Below are 22,983 nucleotides of genomic sequence, written 5' to 3' on the forward strand. Positions count from 1 at the left end.
AAATCAAAACCAAAATCAAAACCAAAATCAAAACACAAAATGTCCCGAAATACTCGCATCGCATCGCATCGAAACGACGCGTTATGACATCAGATAACATCATTCGCTTGAACACCTGCTCATACGTATGCATCGGTGCGCATAGTAGCTCATCAGTCCACTTGAAGTAGGTCTGATGCATAATGTCACGGATCTGATCAGGTCATGCATACAAATTGCATCGTGTGAGAAAGCCAGAGTGAAAGGAGGCCTACGTTGGTTCGGTCCGACCTTTCCGGCGTAGGTCAAAGCACGTTTGTCAATACTAGTATGAAACGTTCTTGGCAATGTACCTCGTTATCTTATCTATTCATCTCATATACAAATTCACAATCACAATCACAATCATAGACAGCATTTTATCGAGGTAGAGCAAATACCAAATCACTCTTCCTCACCACCACTACTGGCCACCCAATGCCCTTCCTCACTCTTCCCTATCCCCAACCTCGCTCCCCTCCCTCTCAAAAACCCAACCACCTCTCTACCATTCCTATGTCCTCTGGGTAATTCTCTTTCCCACTCATTCAGCCCCTCCTCATCTTTAGGTACAGGTAAGACTTGACCTTGGAATTCCTCCGCAAGCCAGAAGGAAGCATTCACCGTTCCCTCGGTTGATTCCAATTCCAAGAGGACTTTAGCAAGCTGTTTGGCAGCTTCCAGTCTGGTTCGCAGAACATGCTTGACCAACACCCTCGAAGGAAGTTTCTTGGGTTTAACGTATTTCTCAGGTTTGGTCGACGGATCTAGACCCGCAACTTTTGGTGGGTCCGGTGCGAATGATTTGTACGATTCAAGGAAGGAGGGTAAAGGGAATTCGGATGCTCGGGGTGTCCAAATTCCTATGAGAAGTCTCCAGGAGGCGACGAGTCGTTTCATTCTGCGTTAAATCGGAGATGTATGTTAGCAATGATCAGTTCCAGTAGAGTATAGGAAGATATGACAAAGCGACGGTAGCAGAAAAAGTAATGATGTCAAACTTACGCATTGTAATTCTCATCGATAAGAGCCCCATGATACCTCCCCAATCCCCAGACAGTCGCAGCAGCCAATACCACTCCCAGTGCCAGGCCCTTGAGCGCCGACCAAAGTAAGAAAAATAACACAGGATAGGTGATCAAGCTGAGCAAGAGCCCAAAAACCACTTTCATCTGAGCTTGAGTTTCCAGCTCTTCCTCTACCAGACTTGCGCCGAGGATACCCACAACATAGATCGGTATATGTATCAGCATGGGAACGATAAAGAATGGAAGGTGGAATAGGACGATAAGTGTATCTTTGATAAAGTAGAATAAGGTTGAGAATCGATTAGGTAAAGATACAGGTATCGAGGGGTCCAGAGTGGAAGACAGAGAGATACCGGATAAGACGGAGTTGGATAATCTTGATGAGGTCAATAATCGATGATAGGTCGCTAGGAGAGTTTTGAGCGATTGGATGGATTCGTTGGGAGTTGAGAATAAGTCGACCAGCCTAGAGAGGTCGCGGGTCAGTTGGATCCGTTATACAAGCCTGCCGAAGATCATGACAGGGGTGGCAGCTCATACGCACGTCTGGGAGACCTGCACATAATCTTTCAAAGCCAGATCATCTTCGCGTATCCACAATAGCTCTCTAGCCATTTGTGCGGCAAATGCGGTGTCCCTGTGTTCAGCTCTTGTTAGCTGTCGGTCTTGGTTGCTCCAGAGATTTAGCTCACCAGTCCGGAGCATTGACAGTCATCTTCTTCAGCTCAATATCGATCATCCACGTCAACCTCTTCACAGCTAATTTGCTTTCACCCTCCTTTTCCGAGAGGAACTGGGCTTCGAATTGTTCCATGGATATAGGTTCGGCGTAGCTGCAGATGTACAATACGATCAGCCGTTGTCGGCTTCGGCAAAAGGGAATGGAGAAGGGGAAAACACGGTACCGCTTCACGACTGAAGATTGAAAGTTCCTTCTCTCGTCCATACATGCCTTGTAAGAGGGCAAATACTCACTGTACTACAACCCTACTCCTATATTTCCTCTTATCGACATAAGCGATCCCTACAGGAATGACCACCGCCTTCTTCCCCTTCTTCGGACCTGCATTCTCCTCTGTTCCTTTGAGGTATCGGACATATTCCAACGCCGCCCAGGAGGTACCGTCCTTGAGAGGAATCATGTGTGGCTCAGTGTGGGATGTACCCTCGGGGAACACTCCTATACTTTCACCTAGAGCGAGGGCTATGGGCCAAGTAAATATATCAGCGATGTAGCGTTGTACGGACTTCAAGATAGGATATAACTCAATAGCAAGAAGGGGGATGCCGGGTGGACGGTGAACATACCTTCGAATGTACCTCTAAATAACATCTGATTGTTTTTTGTCTTCCTGTCGACGGCTGGAATCATTCAATATCTGAATTCAGCTTCTTTCCTCGTTTGCCGGGAGTGTAGCTGATTGATACGGTAGAATAGACTTACCGATATTCCCAGCATTCCGCAACAACGCTCCCACAGCTGGATTCTTGAACAGCGAGTCTTTCACCTGACAGATGGCAGAAGGGACGTCAATAAGCTGAATATGCAGCTAAGAAAGAAGTGAAACAAAGCTTACCCAGTAATGCAAGTAATGTCCGTGAGGTATCGTATTACTCAAAACGGCAGGCTACGGCCGAAGTCAGCTATCCCGTTTTGTAAAGCACGGATATGAAGGTGTAGCTCACGTCCAGAGCCATATTAGCATGGGAGGAAGCGCTACAGCCATTTCTCATATCAGCTATCTATTCCTTGATCAAATGTATATTGATGAAGAGGCAGCTGCGGATGACACTCACAAGATAATAGGTCCATGGTCCGGAACATTCTCCGACCCGTAGACTTCTATCTGCCTGAAGAAGCTGCATATAGCTGAATTGGCGAGAGAGACCAGTGGACCGTGGGTGAATCCGAATGGCATTTTGAGGTAGAAGGTGAGGGGAAGGATATGTAAATGTATATGGCACTTATACGTGAGGAAGAGATAGCAAGGAAACGAAGGTTATATACCCTTTCGCAGACGGTACAAGCACCTCTCACTTGATTATCTCATCTCTGACGGTATATATGGGGCCAAGACACACGCTCAGGTACCCTTGCTTGTGTTACTCTTACATACCTCACGGAGATCAAATCATCTCCCCTTTCATAGCAGTGATGGGATAAAATGGGATAAATAGATGACAGATCAAATGTGATGCATCAGACGTGAGCGGATATCGCCGTCAATCATGTCAACCCTCCTCCACTTTTGTACAAATAAAAAAATAAATTTCAGAGCCACATGCATGCGAAGGAGAGGAGGAAAAAGGTTTACGATACAATCAACTCCTATCTTTTGATCATACTTCCTAACATCATTAACAAAGCGAAGATGTCACAGAAAGGTGAGCTATCTGACGGTCTTTTTAGAATGAGACCTATCAGCTGACCCCGTCTCTGCTGCAGACCTCGATTCCGCCGTTCTGGCCTACCTTGTCAAAAGGGGATTCACCAAGACAGTCAAAGCGCTCGAGAAGGAATCAGATGTAAAAGCGGGTGAGGAAGGGAAGTTGGAAGCTGCATGGAATGCTTCGGTAGTCAAGTGAGCTAAATATGTTTCTCATAAGATATGATAGCTAATACATCGGTTTAGAACCGATGATGTCGAGATGGCCTCCTCTTCATCTTCCGAATCATCTAGCTCAGAGAGTGAGAGTGAAAGTGAGAGCGACAGCGAGAGTGAAAGCGAGGATGAGGCAAAGAAGGAAGTAAAAGTAGCCGGTGAGTACAGCTATCCCATAACCCTTCATGTAAGACACTCGAGCTGACACGACTATATAGCCGCTGTACCTTTGCCCAAATCTTCTTCCGGATCAAGCTCTTCCTCTGCCTCCTCTTCCGACTCGGACTCTGACTCTGAATCCGGCTCAGAATCGGACTCATCATCATCATCTTCTTCTTCCTCTTCTTCATCGTCTTCTTCCAGCTCATCTTCTTTCTCCGCCTCCACATCAACCTCCAAATCCTCCGCCAAACCCGAACCACCCTCAGCACTATCAAGCGTAACTCTCAAAGGGGACTCACCAGCTCCCGCCAAATCTTCGTCCTCTTCCTCTTCATCCGACTCAGAGAGCGACTCGTCATCATCATCTTCCTCTTCGTCTGACAGCGATAGTGAGAGTGAATCAGAGGATGACAGCGAAAAGAGCGTCAAGAAATTCTTAGATGTCGAAGCTTCCGAATCTGGTTCTGAATCTGACTCTGAGTCCAGCGACTCTGACTCTTCCTCCTCGTCATCCTCCTCGGATAGCGACTCAGAAAGTGACTCGGAGGAGGAGGAGGAGGAGGAAGAGGCCAAACCAGTCATCGGGCAAAAACGAAAAGCACCTTCCGCTTCTTCTTCCTCATCCAGCTCGTCTTCCTCATCTTCTAGCTCTTCCTCATCATCCTCAGAATCTGATTCTGACTCCGAATCAGACTCAGAGTCAGAGTCAACACCAGCAGTAACAGTAGTAACCACCAAAAAACGAAAGCTAGAGGACGGTACCGAAGCGATCACCTCCACTACCACCACTACAACCCCATCTCATCACCACCACCATCACCATCCCTCTCGAGCCCAGAACTTCGATTCTCCAGCTAGTACGCCCGGAGCGGGTACTCCGACAGGAAGTGGGAAGAAGCAGAGGATCCAGGGACAGAGGTTTGAGAGGATCAAGATGGATAATGTAACTTATCATCATGATGGCTTGAAAGATAACTCGTTTGCTGCTAGGGTGGGTTCTTTTGGCCCTTTTGCATTCTGGTCTGAATAACCGGGATGAGAGAATGTATCTTGAGGGATGAGCTGATAATGATCTCTTGTTTCGCCATATAGGAGGCCGCGGGCGCCAACCCGAACGATTACGGAGCTAGAGCATCTAGAGATCTGATCGTTACCAGAGGAGCAGGGTTCAGGAAGGAGAAGAACAAGAAGAAGAGAGGGGTGAGTTGAGTTTCCTATGTGTCATACGTGATGGATTTCAACTGACTAGTGAGGTGATGTCATGCAGAGCTACGTTGGAGGTGAAATTACCTTGGCCACCCATTCGATCAAATTTGACGATTAATCAAACTCGATCGATGGACCAAACTAGTAATTTCGATCGTATAGTCTCTCCCTAAGCTTGCTTCTACGGTTGAAGATGGTGATCCATTCAATTGCAAATGGATTGGATGATTCGGCCTATTCAAATTACCTGTGATCTTTCATTTGATACCCTCTTTAGATTTTGTATACACATACACATTTTTCAGTTCCGGGGTAATAGCAGTACTACTTTAGATGCTATGTTCATTGCATTCCCATAAGAGAATGCATCTGCCTTTCTTTGCATTTCCGTTCTACTTGTTAACTCGGTATAAACTGACAATCATGATATATGGACTACATTGATCTAGTCCTTTTGGCCATAACATCCATCTCTGTAACATTCCCTGTCAAGTTCACCAGACATCCCAATCCCAATTACGCCTTCAACTGTAATCCCTCCGAAAACCTGGCAGGCGAAGGTGGTTGAGTCAAACATGACTCGTGAATTACGTTCAAAGCTTTTATAGCGTCCTTCTCTTCGATAACTAGCGGTATCGGAAATTAATTGGATCAGCTATGTTATCGTTACGCCATCACGACAAGATTAAAGAGGAAGCGGAAAACGATAACTCACCACAAGAGATATTAATCTCACTAGCCCCCTGAGAGATCATCTCGATATTAACCCCAGCCCTAGCAAGCGCAGTGAACATCGCCCCTGCTGATCCGATCGCGTTCCTCATATTCCTTCCTACGAGAGATAGGATCGCCATTTCTTTTGATACGGATACGTCGCCTATTTTCTCCAAGTCCGCGGTGAGGCGGGTGAGACGATGTCGGTGTGTGAAGGATTGCATTGCCATGGAGACCTGCGGATTCACGAATTCAGTTTCACCCTCGATTTCCACAAGACGTGCAGGGCAGAGCAGGACCAAAAAGGTCAAGGTTGGAAGAGAAGAATGAAATTGATTGGAAATGGCAGGAGAGAACCAAGATATTCTCATTTTTTCCACGGGGAAGAGAGAGAGAGAGACAGGACAGAGAACATAACAATAGAACAAGCCCATAATATAGTAGCCCACACTCACATGGACCTCACTCGTACTAATCAAATCAACAACCACCCCAGCCCTATCCAACGTCCCAAAGATCCTCGCCAAGAACCCATGGCTCAGCGTCTTCCTGTTGGAATGTATATTCAACACTATGATACTGTCCTTAATAGTCACAGCAGTGGGCATTCGTTCCTCCACAGTCAACTCTTCAAGCTGAGGTTTAACAGTCTGCAAACTCCTGGGGAAAGCCTCATCGGGATAGATAATAGTTCCTCCTCCAGAGGGGTTCTCGACGTTCTTTATTCTGATGGGTATCCGGGCTCGGATGACCTGTTCCATAGTGAATGGGTGGATCACCTCGGATCCATAATAGGTTAATTCAGCAGCTTCATCGGGAGTGATGATGGGTACTAATCTTGCGGATTTGACTTTTCGGGGATCGGCGGTGAATATTCCGTCGACCTCTTTCCATACTTGTAACTCTGATGCTTTCAATCCCACCGCGCATAAGGCAGCACAGAGGTCGGTGTACCCTCGTCCGATTTGGGCGAGGAGTGAGCCTGGGACGGGGCCAAAGTAACCTATCACACCAGAATAAGTTGAATGCACACCAGAATAAGTTGAATGCCTTTTTTGCTCAAAAAAGGTAATACAGGGATGTTCACGGTGTAAGGGGCGTGGTGTGATATTTATGGAAAACAAGAGAGGAAGGTCCACCCACCAGTAACTACAGGCACTCTCTGACCACAATCCCTCAACCTCTCTCCCAACTTCACCGCCAGATGATCGTAAAACTCCTGACCCAGCTGAGCGACACCTTGATCCCCTGCAGCAGTGAGGGCAGCATCCCCCCCGACCGCGGCGAACGACGAGTCCACAATGTTATCTAGTACTACCAATTCCGAGTCGACTCCCTACAATTGCACACACACGCACAGTTGAGTACAGGGCAGTCGAGATTCGTCGATTGGTAAAGGTGACTCACGCGATCTCTCAAAGCAGCAGCTACGATCTTACAGGCCAACCTCTCACCCGTTCCGACGATTGAATCCTGACTTCTTGGACTGATTTCGTCTATTATCTGTATATTCACCGATATCATCAGCATCGTCCCATCAAGTACTAACCCACTGCCCCATATCAACACGTTTAGCAAAAGTGAGGCAGAGACTTACTTGAGCAGCATACAAAAACCCTCTCAAACTCTCACAATCCCTCTCAATCTCCTCTTCCAACTCCTCCCTCAACGGTCCAGCTCTCAAAGTATTCCTAGCAGCTTCCAAATGTCCCTTCTTGATCAAATCAACAGTCTTGTGGAACCCTTCCTCGACCTCTTCGTCCTGAGGTCCAGGGGTAGTAGGAGATTTAGGCGGTGACTTGGATCTGTTTGAGGAAGAGGTGAATGGCGAGGGCGAGGAAGATCTGGTATTTCCATTAAGGTCTAGTTGGGTGAGAGAAGAGATGGAGGATGACATGTCTTTGCCGAAGAAACCTGATCCGACCCTCTTGGGGAAGAAGGGGGTAGCGCTACCCGAGACTGATCCGTTTTCCTTAGACGAGGAGGAAGAGGGGGGTGCGAGGGCCTCGCGGGAGGCTTGCAGAAGGAGGTTGGTAGTTCCCAGTGCTTTTGTGTGGGAAGATCGGGCGGAACATACTATCGCTACGTTGGTTTTGTTGGAGATGTATGATCTGGAAGTGCAGTATTGTCAATGTTAGCTTGGAATGAGAGAGGGAAGATAACATTTGGTAAGGCAGCGTTGGTGGGCATGTGTATGCATTGTGAGGGGCGTCACACTCACTCCACTATTTTGGTGATACTATCCAGACTCTTTCCTACAGAAGTACCTCCATATTTCTGAACCACCCATGGAACACTCTGGTCCGGTGAATTTCGGTAGAGTTCTTCGGGAGTAGCGGAGGTAGGTGTAGAGCCAGATGACATGATGCTGCCTTTTCAGTCTGGGTGGGCTATCTTTGTAGGATTATCTGTTCAGCCGGTCAGAAGAGTGTTTGATAAGTATGATTGTCTGTGTTGTATGCTAATATATGCTAAATGCACAATGGTGTTCCATATATCTCCCATCCCATCTCATGCTTATCCTTGTCCTCGCTCGTTTGGCTGTTTTTTTGACTTGACTCGCTCTTGACTCGTTTATTTTACCATCACCTCAATTCAGGCACACCAATGGCAGCATGATACCACGTGGCAAGGAGAACCGTGCCCAATCGAAAGGAGGACTTCGGATCAACCGGCAGTACAATGTTAAGGTGCATCGATTGATCAAGCCAGCAATAAAAATCAATAACATTCATATATGTACAAGACCAAATTCAACAACGACGAAGAACGGTGAAAGGGACACGGCCTCCTACTCCTCGGACACCTTGGCTTTCTTCTTCGGTGCGGCCGAGTGACTGTGTCCCGCATGGGAATGACCATGCCCTTCCTCCTCTTCTTCGTCACCCTCAAAAGGCTCGGGCCAGGCTTCCCATCCGTCTATTCATACAGAACAATCAGCTCATCAGGATCTGCGCAAGCCATGCAAATGTATTGTAGCTCACCGTCAAAGAGGTTGAACAACTTTTCAGCCTTCTTATCATCGCTCAATCGACGGGATTTCATGATCTGGCAGATTAGACAATCGTCAACAAGCGCTCACAACAGTAATGAGTGGTTGGTGGATGATGATACTCACCTTCTCCCACCTAGCCCACTCATCATCATCCAGCAAGACCTTATCCATCGTCTCTCGGATCAAGTCCTGGTCGAGCTCTTGACCTATGAAGACGAGTTCCTGTCGACCTAGCGAAGGATCCCAGCAGACGTAAGCAGCCAACTCAATTAGCTACGATACTGCAATATGAAAAAGGCCAGGTATCAAAAAGCACACAGACACTCACGATCACCCCATTCACCCATGAAATCCAACTTGATAGCATCGATAGTCTCCTGATCACCACCACCAGGCCATTGATCCTCTGGGATCCTGCACATCCACGGACCACCACCGTCAATCGTGCACATGACCTATCTCACCGTTCGGAAACATCAGCAACCATCTCATTGACATGCGGAGAAAAGAGAAACACTCACACCAGCCTGGGACCATTCTCCATGCAAATTCGGTCTGGTAGCCAACCAAATCCAACCCTTAGATCTCAGCACGCCCTTCCAGACTTTAGACTCTCTCTTGAACTTCACTTTGGAAGGTAAGTCCAAAGCTTCCTTCTCAGCTTTCATCTCCTCCAGACGTTGGGCTTTGAGCTTATCTTCGTCCATCTCCACATCCTCCTCCTCCTCTTCTCCCTCTCCATCTTCGTCATCTTCTTCGTCTTCATCTTCGGCAGATTGGATGATACAGAATGGAGAGGATAGGAGGTCCCATAATCTGTGGGGGTGGAATGGTCTTCTAGCAGTGTACACGAACGAGCTAATTCCGTATCTACGTTACAATATCAGCCTGTTTCCCCGCATGGTGCGTGGCAGGCAGAGAAGCAGAAGCAGAAGATCACTCACTCCAAAGTCTCAGGCTTGGGAACCATCTTCTTGACTCCCTTTGAGTCGGTTATCTCCATTAGGGTGTTTTCCCGAAGGGATTGCAACCACCCTGCACCGGTGGCAGCTTTGGCGAAATCGAATAGGTTGGTATTAAGGATCTCCTTGAGGTCCACTTTGGAGTATGAGGTTCGGATGATCTTGGCTCCGCTGTGTTGATGGATGTTTGTCAGTACTATTCCATCTACCGAACCAAAAAATAGATAGCGGCAAGGAATGATAAGAGTAAAACTCACGGATTGAGGGTCTTGACTAGATTCTCAATCTTTGCAATTTGCTCATTACTGACCATATCGGTTTTGTTCAGTAAGATGACATTGGCAAATTCGATCTGGTCGGTCAATCTATATCATCCACACTGCAAGGTTAACCAACACCACTCCGCCCTATGGAATACTGTCATAACAGGTAAAACGGGCAACTGACAAATCAGTGATATTCCTCTCATCCTCCGGATCAACCTCCTTCCCATGCCTATCCGTCAAGAAATCTGTCGTGTCGAAATCATCCATGAACGTCGTACAATCCACCATCGAAACGCACGTATCCAACTTCGCTACTTTACTCAACCCACCCTCGGCGATGAGCTTGGCGAGTCGACGTCTCGCCTCGGGGGTGGTCCCGTCGTCTGTGGGAAGAGATTCTTCGATCTCTTCGAGGGAGGTGCCTTCGATGGATTCGGCAAATTCGGGGGTGAATGTTTCTGCGACCTGCATCGCTCTATCAGCCGTGAACAGGTCATATTAAGACAGGATTGAGAAGTGGTGACTCACTTGGATGGGCTCGGAGATACCTGAACTCTCGATGATAAGGTAGCTACGTTCAACGATCAGCCACGGCTGCTAGATGAGGATGGTACTTGAGCTGTACACACTCGAATGACCCCATTTCAGCGAGATTGGCAACTTCTTCCAACAGATCTGCTCGGAGTGTACAGCAGATACAGCCTAAACTTTCCGTGTCAGCTCCATAAGTAAAAATTCAGTGTATAAGAGCTAGTACTTACCATTCTGCATCTGGACCACTTTCTCCTCCTTCTGCGTAAGTTTATGATTCTTGATCAAACTTGCGTCGATCTACAGCACATACAATCCAATCCATGGTATTAGCTCTTCCACGTATTGTAAAACCGCCACACCGAACCAGGCATGACTGGGAACCAACTTACGTTCAAAGCGCCCATATCATTCACGATGACCGCGCATCTCAACCCATGATCCTTGGATTTCAAAATATAACTCAACAACGTCGTCTTACCGCTCCCCAGGAATCCGGAGAGGAGGGTGACAGGTAATCTCTTATCGTCAGGTACGGGCATTGTTTGGTTCAGTATATCTGCTGTTTATTGATATAAACGATAATTCGAGAATGTCAAACTGTTTCAACTTTTTTCGAGAAGATGCATTCCTTTATATATCCTCATATGGGTCATCTTAGATACGCAATTTGAGGACTGGCTCTCAAAAGGTCATCTAGAAATATGCACAATACATTAGAAAGATACTATAGTATCTCTGTGAAGGATGATTGATGACACGCGTGTGCAAGACGACCGACCGATAAATGAGGACTGAAAGGTCATAATCAACCAAATCTCATTGGTCCGTCACCCAGTACATGTAAACACAATGACTTACCACCGAAATCGTTGGAGCTCGATGCGTTTCCTGTGGAACTTCATGAGCGAAGAAAAGGTGGCGTGCATAGCCATTCAGTCAGGTGGCACTTAAGATAGATAAATGATAACAACGCAAACCACCAGGATGTATCGAATTGGAATTAGAGATAAGATTGAACTTGGTGGTCTGATTGTGTATGGCAAAGACGAACACCGTTGACCATGCATGAATTTATAGACTATGTACCTACCTACAAATCCGTCCGCCCAAAATCGGAATCCAATCACCACTCGCACAATGTTCCGGAGCAGCCAGATCACTTGGGCCGGAATACATCAACCAGTTCAGCAGTCTATTCATTGAAAAGGTCCGCCCAGGATTTTGCTGTAACAATTTCAACATGTGATGTAGCATTCGTCAGTCCGAGTATGATGAGCGTAACGATGTATCATTGATCACTCACGCATTGATTTCAAGCCCAAGACTTTCCTAATCTCGTCTGAGGGAGTTTGAGATTCTTTCGATTCCATCGAGCCCGAGCCTCTATCATACTCGACTGTCTTTTCCCCAGAAGTTTTTTCATGATTCGAATCGGTCCTTGTAGATTGAGTCATTCTCGTGAGGTAATCCTCCCAAGTTCTGATCCCTTGTAACGAAGGATCAGCGTCGGTCAAAACTCTGAACGCCTTTTTAGCTCCAGAAATTTGATTACTAGCACTATTTTGGTATTCCCTGATTACCTTCTCACGTGTATCTTCGTCCTGGGATTCTTGCGCGATCGAAAACATGGCATGAATCCTATCCTTGTCGGCGCCAAGCTGCTTAAGAAATATCTCACGCGATTCCTCAGTCACCGGCGAACCATTGGAGTCATAACTCCTAATCTCTCGTTCCTTCTCTTGCATCTTATCGATCAAAGACCCATAAGTCCCACACACAAGCTCCTTGTAATCTTTGAGCCCATGTGTCTGTTCACCCCATCTCCTCCTCAAATCATCAGCCCTGATACCATCCTCTTTCGAAAGTGATTTATCCCGTTTCCCCCTCTCTTTTACTAAGCTGATGATCCCTTCATCATTGAGGTCCCCCAAGTTATTATCCCTGCGATAGGTGTCAATCCAATTATCATGTGATGCCTTGGCGTCCGAGTACAGGGTCATAGCCTTTTGCATTATATCCTTTGCACCGGATTGTTTCTTCGAGACGATGTCGGGCGTGTATACTAGATTGTCGACCAGACTCTGTATTCGAGTCCTAGCTTCGGCCCGTCTTGAGACTGTCATGATTTCAATTTTGGGGATGTTGAATATGGTTGTCGTGCGTGTGGGAGGACGTTGAACCACTAGGTTATCACATACATTGAACGTGAGCGGACAGATCACGCGGTATGAGCAAGCGGTATGTCCAATTACGAATCACTGAGGGCATGCAGATCAGGTAAGGGAAGATACAGTATCTGTGGCTCGGAATTATGACATGGAAACAACCGGGGAAAGAAGCTTCATTCATTCCCTTGCAGTCTGCGCCGAAACGATATGTAATTGACAATTGCGGATATGACTTACCTTGGCTCTTCATATCTACTTCTATCAGGTCTTGAGAATCTGCATTAGCTTTCTTCGTCTCGTTCTTTCCAGACTTGAAAGACAAGTAATCTTCCACATCCTGCAAAGGAGCTTTAGAGATGGGGTACATCCCTCTTTCAAAAACACTCCTTGTAGCTGTTTTCAACTCTTCACTCTTGAATCCCATCGATAAAGCGTGATTACAAGCCTCAAGCTTCTCACTCCATCTCTCAACCTCCGAAGAGGGCACGGTGAATTTCAGCTTTTCACACTCCTGTATTACCTCTTTCAAACCCTCCAGCGCCTGAGCCCACTCTTCCTCCTCCTTCGATATACCATTCCTCGGCTTCGCAGCATGTATCTTCGCGAATGTCCCCTCAAGGATGGACGAGATCGCTCTATCGGCGTTCTGCTGATTCCTGTGAAAATCGTAAAACATCAAATCCCTTCTCAAATCATTCAATCCCTTATACCCCGCCATCGAATTTGAATTGGAGCTTTTCCTGTTTTTCTTGTTGATATTCACAAGGTTGTTGATGGATTTCAACCTATTATCGATACTTTGTTCCAGCCCTACACATGATTCAGGACGAAACCAGTCCACCTCGTTCCTCCTATACGCTACATACCCCTTGAGAGTATCTGTATAACTTCGAATATCCCCGGGTCCCCATGAAGCATATCTCGGAGGAAGAGGTACAGTGGGCTCTTGAGGAGTGTATGAAAAGGCCGTGGCGTCAAATAAACCTTTAGCCTGATATGGGCTCAAACTCCCAATTTCGTGTGGCGAGAAACCCCCTAAATCACCATTCGAAGATAGGATTTCTGCCCGACGTCGGATGTTCTGATAATCGGAGGTGTTCTCGGATCGGTTGAGGTGCTTCGTCCCTGCTGGAATCCTTGTTTGGAGGTTGGCGTACTTCAAGACTTCGTTGTGTGCGACTGCATTTGCAGGCACAGAGGCCGGTGAATGCGCCTTATGGGTAAGGTGTATATCTGGAGAGAGCGAGAAGTCAGAGTTCATGATTGATATTATGTAAATCTGGTTAGATATGTAGGGGTTTTGTTGAATGGGATGTTTGAGAGGTAGGTTGATTGAGATGTAAGATAATCGAGGTCACCAAAGTTGTCTTATATACGCATTGTCCTGCTAACTTGTGTCTTCGAGTCTGGACCTGCACCCTCATTTGTAACCCAGCCAGAACCTTTTGTACTCTGACGTTGTGCCCCTGTGCATTCAGAAAGGACCTCATGAGCCCTCCTTTCACAGCTCAGCGATACACGTTTCGCGTTCACCCCTACACCTTCTTGTGACTATAATAAATCCTTTCATGCGCAACGTCATCAGAACTATCTGTCTACGGCTGCGCATCACTGTCTGATAGCAGCCGGAAGTCTTTTTGAGGTTTCACCCCGTCAACTTGTATGGAGCAGATTCGGACGAAAGGATGAATGAGAGGTCTGCCACACAGCTTGGCCGAGACCATTTGATGTAGAACATAACCACAAGGCTCTCCATAGAAAGAATGCTAAATCCATATGGGTTGTACTCTACCGTGATCATGATCAATTCATCTCTATCAAACACAGAGATCGATCTACAATGAGATTCACCGTGATATATACAAATGTTATGCTATGCAATTCAAGCAGACTTACAAAACCCAAACGTCCTCCTGTTCATCCTTCTTCTCCTCCACTCTGAATTGTGTCACTCCCTCTCCTTCACGATTGGACGAAGCAGATGGCTGACCAGATCTGTCAGACTCGGATCTCTCGGACTTGATTCTCTCGGATCTGGGAACATATTCCACAACAGGTATACCCCCCGCCTTATTTCGTTGACCTGGAGGAGGGAACTGGTATTTACTATATTCCCCGGCCTGGGCAGATCCATGCTCGATCTGATGAACTAAACTGTTTAGAGACATGAAACTGGGTTGTTGCGCCGGACGTGAAGATGCCTTGGAGGGGGCAGGGGCATTATCCGTCTTCTGAGAAGAAGTGATGGAGATGGGAGCTGAAGATTCTTGAGTCGAGGACGACGGCATGCTTATTGACCTGAGGTTGGGACGAAAAGATCGGCAGAGGTTAGGGTGATGTTGATTCAGTACTAGAAGTAACTTGAAAGTTTGAAGAGTGGGTGGTGTGGAATTCGAGTCGACTATTTAAGCGGTGTTTTGCAAGTCAGTTGAAATTGTCGTCCTTGAGCTGGATCTTAACTGAGAGAATCTGTCCTTTGAATACAGTTTTTGCCAAAAATCATTTACGATTTTTGCTTTCCCCACCATAGAGCCCGGTTTCTGATGATAGAACAATTTTTGTTTTTGTATATCTTGTCATCTGTAAGCGCAGCCCTATGAGTGCATCTCTGCCCCAAGTATATATCTGTCCAGCTTATGAGGGTGCACGCCGCATGCACATTGAATCATGGTTGATCCCAGATGGGACTTTTAAGGTTCTCAGCCAGAAAGATAGTGTTTGTATGGCAAACTCTAAATTTGGCAAAGCCTAGGGCGCTCCTTCGCCTACAGATCTGGCGGGAGAGGTCACCTCATTGCAATTGAGCGTTTTCAGCAAGGTTCAGACCCGCTACTTGTCATACCCACCGCTTCCCGCTGGGAACAAGCCAATCATGTCATACAAACTGGTCCATCTGAAATATGGTGTCTACAGTGGGAAAACGGCAAACTCGTAGATATTTTGTGGCAAAAACTGTAGGAAGTGATACAAGTCTGACATCTCTTGAATCTCAGCAGAGGAAAAGTCAGCGAAAGGAGGGAGTGCAGCTAGCTGGTCTCCTTCGACGTGTTACTGTTTGTATGTAATTCTGCGTAACATTGTGAATGATTCATAAATATATTATACAGCTTTCATACGACTGACTTGTAATGACACGTTTACGTTCAATTCGAGTCGAACACCCCGGATCCCTATACAGCCATACAAAGTTTACCCATCTCCTATTTTCTCCGTATCTGCCCATCTGACACTTCATCGTCACCAAGTATCATCATTCTCCCATCTCGAGATATCAACATATTCCTTCGGTCCAACATCTCCATCTTCCGGAGATTGTGTTCTGCTTCGCCGAACACCAGCGACATCCCCATCTCTGCACTGTACGAAATCCTCGCTGTGTAAGATGGGTGTTTTAGCCACGATGGCAGACTTGAGTCCATCTTCGCCGATCTCAGTTGACCAAGTCCATCAATACCAATCCTTCGACGAGTGTTCCGTTCCTTGGTCCCAAAAGACTCCTGACTCCAAAGGTGGGATGAGCTCCACGAACAGCTGGGCTAGTGTCGTTAAAATCCTTCGATAATGGAATACTGAGTTTTCAAGTGGATGTTGATCTCTTCTTGATAGTTGTCGCATGAATTGTCTCATGTCTTGTCCAGCACGAGGAGGCTGAAAGGCGGAACGTGATCTGTCCGAAATAACCGAAATGCCCCAATCAAGATGTGTCAAGTAGTTCAAATCGTTCAACGATCTCAAGTAGTTACCCTATTTCAAATCATCGTTTGCGATCAGCGATGTGTGCTACATACTGTCCAGTAAGCCGCTTACCACAGTCTCATATTCGGATCCATCTTTATTCTGAATGATTGATTACACCTTCTCTGCATCTCCTTCAACATTCTGTACCCCTACGGTTAAGTATGATGTCATACGATCGATGTAGTCGAAAGAATGGACGAGGATCCGTTGACATATGGGGAATTGTTCGGCCAACACATCGAGTACCTCGGCAGTTTCAACGGTAACGGATTGGTCATTGTCAGAGTCCACCGATTTCTGAAAACCGAGTATGATGGATTGCAGTGGGAGATAGGACTGTGTAAACCGATCACACCATGCATCGGAGATGTCTGTAAGTGTGTTCACGAAGAGGTTGGGCTGTGTCATTTTCAGTCGAAGATGCTGCAGGTTCGGACAAATCAGTATCACAGATGCCCCGTAGGAGCTTGAACAGCACCGGCAGACCAATGTGATTGATAAGGACTCGAGATTTGGAAGTGTCGCGTTTGATGGCACGCGGAGGGGTTTACCGGTCGTATCAGTGCCCCGCAGCCCGTGACATTGGTGACCATCGATCATGAGCTCTTCAAGGGAGCACAGAGTGTTAAGAAAGGTAACGAGGAAGACCCAATTGGCAATGAATCGATTCTCGTATTGAGAGCCTGCGATGACCATTCGAAGTCGGCTGTCAGGCAAATGAAGCCGCATCAGATCCAGCTCAACCTGTCAAAACACACAGAAAGAGTCTAACTCACCGAACCCCTTTCATAATAGTATCAGGAGCAGCATTACTCCAGATACAGACCGCATTGAAGCTCTTCAAGTGGATTTGCAGGTTCTTCAGCCCACATACATCATGGATCCTCTTACAATTTGAACGAAAAGCGAGGAAGTCGGCATGATTGGCTGAAGTGATCTCGCCCTTGAAGTTTGACCAGTAAGGGCGGAATGAAGGAAAAGGTGTATAAGCATCTCGATTGGTGAAAAGTGCGATACGTTGGAGGACCTCGTCCGCTGAGAGATAAGAGGGTGGTAGGCATGATGATGTTGATAGACTAGGATGTGGTATAGCGCGGTATAGTGAGATGAGGTGAGATGATGGGAGAGGATGAAGAAGAAAGTAAAGGAAGAAGAACAAAAACAGATAATGATACAACATTGTCAAATTTACTGCATGGTGGAGTATCAGTTAGTGTACAGTAGCTTAGTCAACTCGTGTGATACAGAATGGGGTGTGGTCTGTGCGTCAACTCAGTTGACTGTATTGTAAATCACGTCAGCTCCACTGGTCACATCTCTTGACCCGATTCGATATTAGTCAATCTCGAATCATGAGCACAACTCATCTATCTGCCTTGCCTTCATCCCCATATCCTGTCCTATCATATCTCACATCTTACCTGATTGCTGCTCGTTGGTCTTCCGAGATCAATCATCATAGATCATAAAGTCAACTCACCTCACTGTGATAAATGACTGACATTAAACCCTCGTTTGACTAAGAGTGACATCATCACTTTATTCTCTAACTGCTCAATTTGATCCCGTCTTCCATCCTTTGTCTTGGAACTGGTATTTTGATGATCCTCATTCTTCCGAGTGACCTGAACCCATCCATCATTTTACGATTACACCCACCCACTTTATACCAACACATCAACATATATACATCGATATCACCCGCGTACGAGATACTCACAAATCATAACTCCATCATCCGGTCCTTACCACATACAAAACATCCCGTACATCCACTTATAACATGGTCCTACCCAAAACCATCCACCCACCCTCCCCGCTCGACCCCCTCCTCCTCCTTCCAATCCCCTCGCCCCTCCCATCCTCCCCACAACCAGACCTCGACCCTCTCTTGCACTCCATAACTTCTCACATAAACTCCACCTCGGAGGAAGAGGAGACTGTACCAATAACAGTGCTCACATCGGCGATACGGCAGAGCACTCGTAAATCGCAGATCCTCCTTAATGCCGCTAGGGTTAATGCAGCGCAGGCGAGGGATGAGCTCGATGGGATTGACGAGAGGTTGAGGGAGGTGGAATATGAGAGTACGAGGGTGCAGGATGAGATGAGGAAATGCAGTGAATATGTGTTGGTGCTCTGTCTTCGGATATCTGGCTATCTTCATTAATCTACGAGGGATGGGATTGGTATTGATATACTATGTGTGTCTTTATAGCCCCGCATACGAGGAGATGGATCTACCTTCGATAGAAGAGTTTTTATCATCTGCCGATGAAAGTATATTAAACGCTTTACGTGAGTTCAGTTAAGTTCAAACGTCCTAATCCGCTGTGGACCCAACTGACAATACTTGGCATATAGCTTCAAAAGACAGCGAAGACTACGAGAACGAGTTGATGATAGCCAGATTAGAGCACGAGTTGAGGGAGATTGAAAAGTGATTTCACTTTGTCTTTCATCCATCTGACTTCTTCCTGACTCGCATCCTGAAGGATAGTCCTTACTCATCGAAAGATCAGCTAATAAATCATTGCTTCATCACTCAGACGAGAAAATCAAGTCAACCAACTAACCAAAGAACGCGACACCCTCATCAAAACCAAAAAAGAAATCAAGATGAAATTCGATGCTGTCGATGTACACCTCGGTGGATTCTCAAGGGTGAGTCGTAACCCCTCCTTCTCAAATCAAGCTTAAATGGGGAAATGATACCCTTCCATATCAACGTGCCAAGATTCCCCATCTCGTTCTCTTGCTCTTCGGGGGTACATATATATATATATATATATTGATTGTGAATATTCTGAAGCTGACCACCTTTGAGATCATTCAGTCCGCCAACGCCGTAGCCAGCAAGTTAAAAGACGTAGCCGACCTACCTTCCTCCAAGACGCAGACTCAGACCCAGACACCTCAGATCGCACTCGAGGGCGAACAGATATCGACGTAGTTCCACCAACTACAAAGACCTAGCACCTGGCTTGAAGGGGTTGATATAGCTTATGAGCTGAGTTGGGTTGTCCAGTCAAATATGTACAGTAGATCATATCATATCACGCATTCATCATGTATACCGCCCCTCTATCTTGTACATTACTCCTCTCTATGTAACATGACAGACAAACCATGCAATGCATATATACAAACCTGAGAATTCCTATTCCGACAAGAATATTCTTCTCGCACACAAGAGATATTGCAGTGAAGGTGGGGTATACAAATGATATATACAAATAAATGATGATATCCATCTATAACCTAGTATGTACAAAACCGCCTTGAGGTCTCAAGCAACCCAGCATCTGGACTGATGTTCGTTAATTCCAACTTCCCTTGAGGTCTTGTCAACGCAGTAGTTGTCTCATCCAGCAATTAACACACACCCCACCTCGACATTAGTATGTCATCGCCGTCGAAATACTAATCCTGCTTATCTCCCTTATCCCCTCCTCCTAAACTATCCTTCCTCCCCAGCCCCTTTCTCACCGCATGAGATGAAGGCACATTAATTCCCAATCCGCCCAATCCGAGATCCAACCCCAACTCGGAATAACGAGTCTTAAGCTCCAAGCTCTCCTGCTTCCTTACCACCGGACTGGACATGTTCGGAGAGTTGCGGCCTAAAGCCAAAGTCGAGGTAGAAGGGGAGGAAGCTACCCTCGGCCTCTCTTTTCGCTGCGACGATGACCTTCCCAGAGTATTATATGTAAAAGGGGATTGGGCCGGAGGGGGAGGAGGGACGGTAAAGAAATTTTGTATACTCCCTTTTATACTTTCCATTGCTCCGCTGGACGCATTCCGCTGATGAGGGTGTAGAGTTTGGGGGATGGGCGGACGTATTTTGACGATGGTAGATTTCGATCTTCCCTTTGAATAACTCTGAGAATGAGAATGACTCTGGTGCGGTGAGGTAGGTCTGAGTGATGGAGGGAGTGTAGAGAGATCGTTAATTATGGTCGGTCCATCTGGCGATGGTGGTTTTGTATGAGAATTGCGTCTAATGCCTGGAATGGAATTATGCAACGTATCTTCTATTGATCTCCGTTCGAGTTCTCCTGATGGTCTACCATCCCTACTCAACGGCGAAGAGAGTGCATTAGACCCAGGACTCCTACTAGATTTAGAATTGAAATAATCCAGTGATCTTCTAGCACCATCAGGCGGTTTATCAGGCTTCGGTTTAGGAAAGAACCGTAATTGACTTGATGGGATTCGCACCACATCCAATATCCTAGGTGTATTCCCGTCGTCAGAGGGCGAGGCGAGCGGTTCGGTTGAGGTAGGTGGGGATGGGTGGTTCTGATCGTAAGAATGATTTGTCGAAGGAAGAAAGGTAGATGCGAGTGATAGGGATGAGGTGGAGGATGAGTTGGGTAGATAGGTTTGAGGTTTGGGCGAATCAGTCAAGTCTAATATCCCATTCTCGCCTTCATTGCTAAATAGATTATAGCCGTTTACCTCCTTAGCCTTTCCTTTGCCCTTATCATGGATTGTCTTGGGCAGTAGCGTGACCTGCCCTTCACCTGGTCCACGGACTAACGTTTCTCTGGCTTTGTTCCACCGACAAGCTTCGAGGGGGACGTACAGGTGCGTTCGGATATGTAAAGGGTCAGAGGACCAGAGCTTGTTGGATTTTCGGAGGGTTGCGAGCTAATTTACGGTGGGCGGTTGGTCAGTGTTAGAGGTATATATAGGTCACGGAGGTTGACCGTAGGAGTTGTTCGACCGGGAAGGGAAGAGAAGGATCAAAGGAAGGAGGATAAACCAAACTCACATCTATACCGTACAACAGCGCTATACCAGCTAACGATTCGTTAGGTTTGATCTATGTCACATTACATTAGCTCTAGCCCTTCTCCTTCTGGTGATGCAGTAATGATGTCCGACCACCAACAATGACATCCAAAAACATGGGGACATGGGAGGACTAACAGTATGTATCAGAACTTCCACCTCCCTCCCATCCTCCCCCGCCTCAGTCGGAGTCATCCTCAACAAATCCAAACTCCCTCTCATACTACCCCCCGAGGCGGAGGACTCGGCCACCTGTCGCTCCGTCTCGCTAGTGAGTCTCATAAGGTTCGGTCGGCTCACATCGCCTAGTACGTCGGTATACAGAGTGGGAGGAGTAAGAGCAGATAAAGGATGGGTCATACGTGGAGTTTGAGCACCGTTGCGACTTCGGAGGGTACGTCGACCGCCCAATTCGGGCGATGAGGAGGGACTACCATTACTTGTGAGATTGTAGTTGGAAGAGGAGGATTGAGATTGTGCCCAGATCTCTGAGTCGGATGGAGGGGTGTAAGAGGAAGTGGAAGCTTGCATGGCGTTCGTTGATGTCTATCATCGGCTGATGAGCCGAGTACAGGGATTGAGGGACAGGTGACTAGGGTGTTGGAGCCGACATTCCCTCTTGTGTTGTCGTCTTGCTTTTGGATCTTGATCTTCTATGCTGTAGTTAATGTACAATGTTACAAGTCAGGAGTATGATGTTGAGTGATCATAGTCATACACTTCCATTGTATCATCCTACTATCTATCGGGTAAATGCAATCATATCGTGGTGCCAAGCTAAGCACGTACGACTAACGTGTCTCGGCGATCGCCGCTACTTTTTCCTATATACTACTACGCGTACTAGTTAGTGGTAATGATGATGATCCGGTCAACCTGGTCCTGGTTGTGCTCTGAAGAGACGATTCTGTCGCTGCTGCTACTGCTACTTTATCTATATTCACATATCCATCTCTTCATCAACGCAGAGTAGAGCAGTCACACACTTCGAAAATGGTGAGCAGCTAACCCAGTCCTTAAAGACCCCAGCTGACTGATTTATATCGCCCAGCCACCCAAATCATCCAACCTGCATCATATCACATTCCATTTCTACAAATCCGCCGTCCTCCTCTCCTTACCATCTAACACGTGGGTATCTCATGTCTTCAACTTACCTACTTCCACTCAAATGAGTCGACCATATTCCACCTCGAGATATACTGTTTATTAAAGAGGATATGATGTTTAATAACAAAGTATGTTCTGTTGACGACTCAGCTAATCTGTACTGCCCAAACCATACAGCTCAATATCATCCCTCAAGACTCAACTCCTCCCTGCCCTCTCTCCACTCTCCTCCTCCCTTCCCGTCGACCTTCCGACTTCAACATCGGATATTCAACTATGGGAGGACAAGTCGCTTGTAGAGGGTCAAGAGGGGAATGAAAGGGAAATACAGTTGTTGGAAGAGGGGGGGAAGACGATATCTCAATTGGGGTGGGGGAGGTGGAAGAGTCTTTATGTTAGGTGAGTTACCTCTTGGTCTTTACATAATATATGGAGAAGTCCGGAGATGAGAAAGGAAGGTACAACGAATGGTTATCTCAAGTATAGATGTAATTGAGCTGACTTGGTCTCTCGAACCCAGCTTCAAATCCCCCGACGGATCATTCTCGAAACCTGTATATACCATACCGGATGTGGAGGACGAAGAACCAGATGGATCAGAGGTGTAGTTGTAGAGGAAATGAACGGACGATGGAAGGTGAAGAAGACAAGTAAAATCATGTATAATATCACCAAAAGTCAT

General features: G+C 46.6%; 9 protein-coding genes across 9 annotated transcripts; 3 read left to right on the forward strand and 6 right to left on the reverse strand.

The window, feature by feature from the left end:
• Positions 1–423: 423 nt before the first annotated feature.
• I302_108298 (uncharacterized protein) lies at positions 424–2,965 on the reverse strand (the record flags this gene model as incomplete). The annotated part of the gene is made up of 10 exons (XM_019193931.1): positions 424–919; positions 1,024–1,512; positions 1,591–1,683; positions 1,739–1,879; positions 2,022–2,250; positions 2,355–2,408; positions 2,491–2,554; positions 2,624–2,674; positions 2,733–2,763; positions 2,844–2,965. 10 exons carry the CDS (start codon positions 2,963–2,965, stop codon positions 424–426), a joined length of 1,770 nt encoding a protein of 589 aa, XP_019044054.1.
• Positions 2,966–3,418: 453 nt separating this feature from the next.
• Positions 3,419–5,135, forward strand: I302_108299 (uncharacterized protein; the record flags this gene model as incomplete). The annotated part of the gene is made up of 6 exons (XM_019193930.1): positions 3,419–3,431; positions 3,493–3,628; positions 3,680–3,807; positions 3,868–4,802; positions 4,904–5,011; positions 5,079–5,135. The coding sequence occupies 6 exons, from the start codon at positions 3,419–3,421 to the stop codon at positions 5,133–5,135; spliced, it is 1,377 nt and encodes a 458-aa protein (XP_019044053.1).
• Positions 5,136–5,533: 398 nt separating this feature from the next.
• Positions 5,534–8,095, reverse strand: I302_108300 (uncharacterized protein; the record flags this gene model as incomplete). The annotated part of the gene is made up of 7 exons (XM_019193929.1): positions 5,534–5,643; positions 5,733–5,967; positions 6,187–6,734; positions 6,875–7,067; positions 7,139–7,234; positions 7,329–7,842; positions 7,953–8,095. 7 exons carry the CDS (start codon positions 8,093–8,095, stop codon positions 5,534–5,536), a joined length of 1,839 nt encoding a protein of 612 aa, XP_019044052.1.
• Positions 8,096–8,522: 427 nt separating this feature from the next.
• I302_108301 (uncharacterized protein) lies at positions 8,523–11,027 on the reverse strand (the record flags this gene model as incomplete). The annotated part of the gene is made up of 12 exons (XM_019193928.1): positions 8,523–8,650; positions 8,716–8,779; positions 8,850–8,956; positions 9,055–9,181; positions 9,248–9,596; positions 9,671–9,859; positions 9,946–10,053; positions 10,136–10,419; positions 10,483–10,525; positions 10,584–10,656; positions 10,716–10,785; positions 10,878–11,027. The coding sequence occupies 12 exons, from the start codon at positions 11,025–11,027 to the stop codon at positions 8,523–8,525; spliced, it is 1,692 nt and encodes a 563-aa protein (XP_019044051.1).
• A 653-nt stretch (positions 11,028–11,680) lies between these two features.
• I302_108302 (uncharacterized protein) lies at positions 11,681–13,917 on the reverse strand (the record flags this gene model as incomplete). The annotated part of the gene is made up of 3 exons (XM_019193927.1): positions 11,681–11,712; positions 11,792–12,670; positions 12,894–13,917. 3 exons carry the CDS (start codon positions 13,915–13,917, stop codon positions 11,681–11,683), a joined length of 1,935 nt encoding a protein of 644 aa, XP_019044050.1.
• A 631-nt stretch (positions 13,918–14,548) lies between these two features.
• Positions 14,549–14,944, reverse strand: I302_108303 (uncharacterized protein; the record flags this gene model as incomplete). The annotated part of the gene is made up of 1 exon (XM_019193926.1): positions 14,549–14,944. One exon carries the CDS (start codon positions 14,942–14,944, stop codon positions 14,549–14,551), a length of 396 nt encoding a protein of 131 aa, XP_019044049.1.
• Positions 14,945–18,177: 3,233 nt separating this feature from the next.
• I302_108304 (uncharacterized protein) lies at positions 18,178–19,347 on the forward strand (the record flags this gene model as incomplete). The annotated part of the gene is made up of 5 exons (XM_019193924.1): positions 18,178–18,524; positions 18,613–18,692; positions 18,759–18,834; positions 18,944–19,058; positions 19,231–19,347. 5 exons carry the CDS (start codon positions 18,178–18,180, stop codon positions 19,345–19,347), a joined length of 735 nt encoding a protein of 244 aa, XP_019044047.1.
• A 470-nt stretch (positions 19,348–19,817) lies between these two features.
• I302_108305 (uncharacterized protein) lies at positions 19,818–21,722 on the reverse strand (the record flags this gene model as incomplete). Its single annotated transcript, XM_019193923.1, has 3 exons — positions 19,818–21,047; positions 21,172–21,222; positions 21,330–21,722. 3 exons carry the CDS (start codon positions 21,720–21,722, stop codon positions 19,818–19,820), a joined length of 1,674 nt encoding a protein of 557 aa, XP_019044046.1.
• Positions 21,723–22,184: 462 nt separating this feature from the next.
• I302_108306 (uncharacterized protein) lies at positions 22,185–22,909 on the forward strand (the record flags this gene model as incomplete). Its single annotated transcript, XM_019193922.1, has 4 exons — positions 22,185–22,187; positions 22,243–22,322; positions 22,479–22,700; positions 22,822–22,909. The coding sequence occupies 4 exons, from the start codon at positions 22,185–22,187 to the stop codon at positions 22,907–22,909; spliced, it is 393 nt and encodes a 130-aa protein (XP_019044045.1).
• Positions 22,910–22,983: the final 74 nt, after the last annotated feature.

This window comes from Kwoniella bestiolae, chromosome 7 (assembly GCF_000512585.2).
Source record: "Kwoniella bestiolae CBS 10118 chromosome 7, complete sequence".
NCBI lineage: Eukaryota > Fungi > Basidiomycota > Tremellomycetes > Tremellales > Cryptococcaceae > Kwoniella > Kwoniella bestiolae.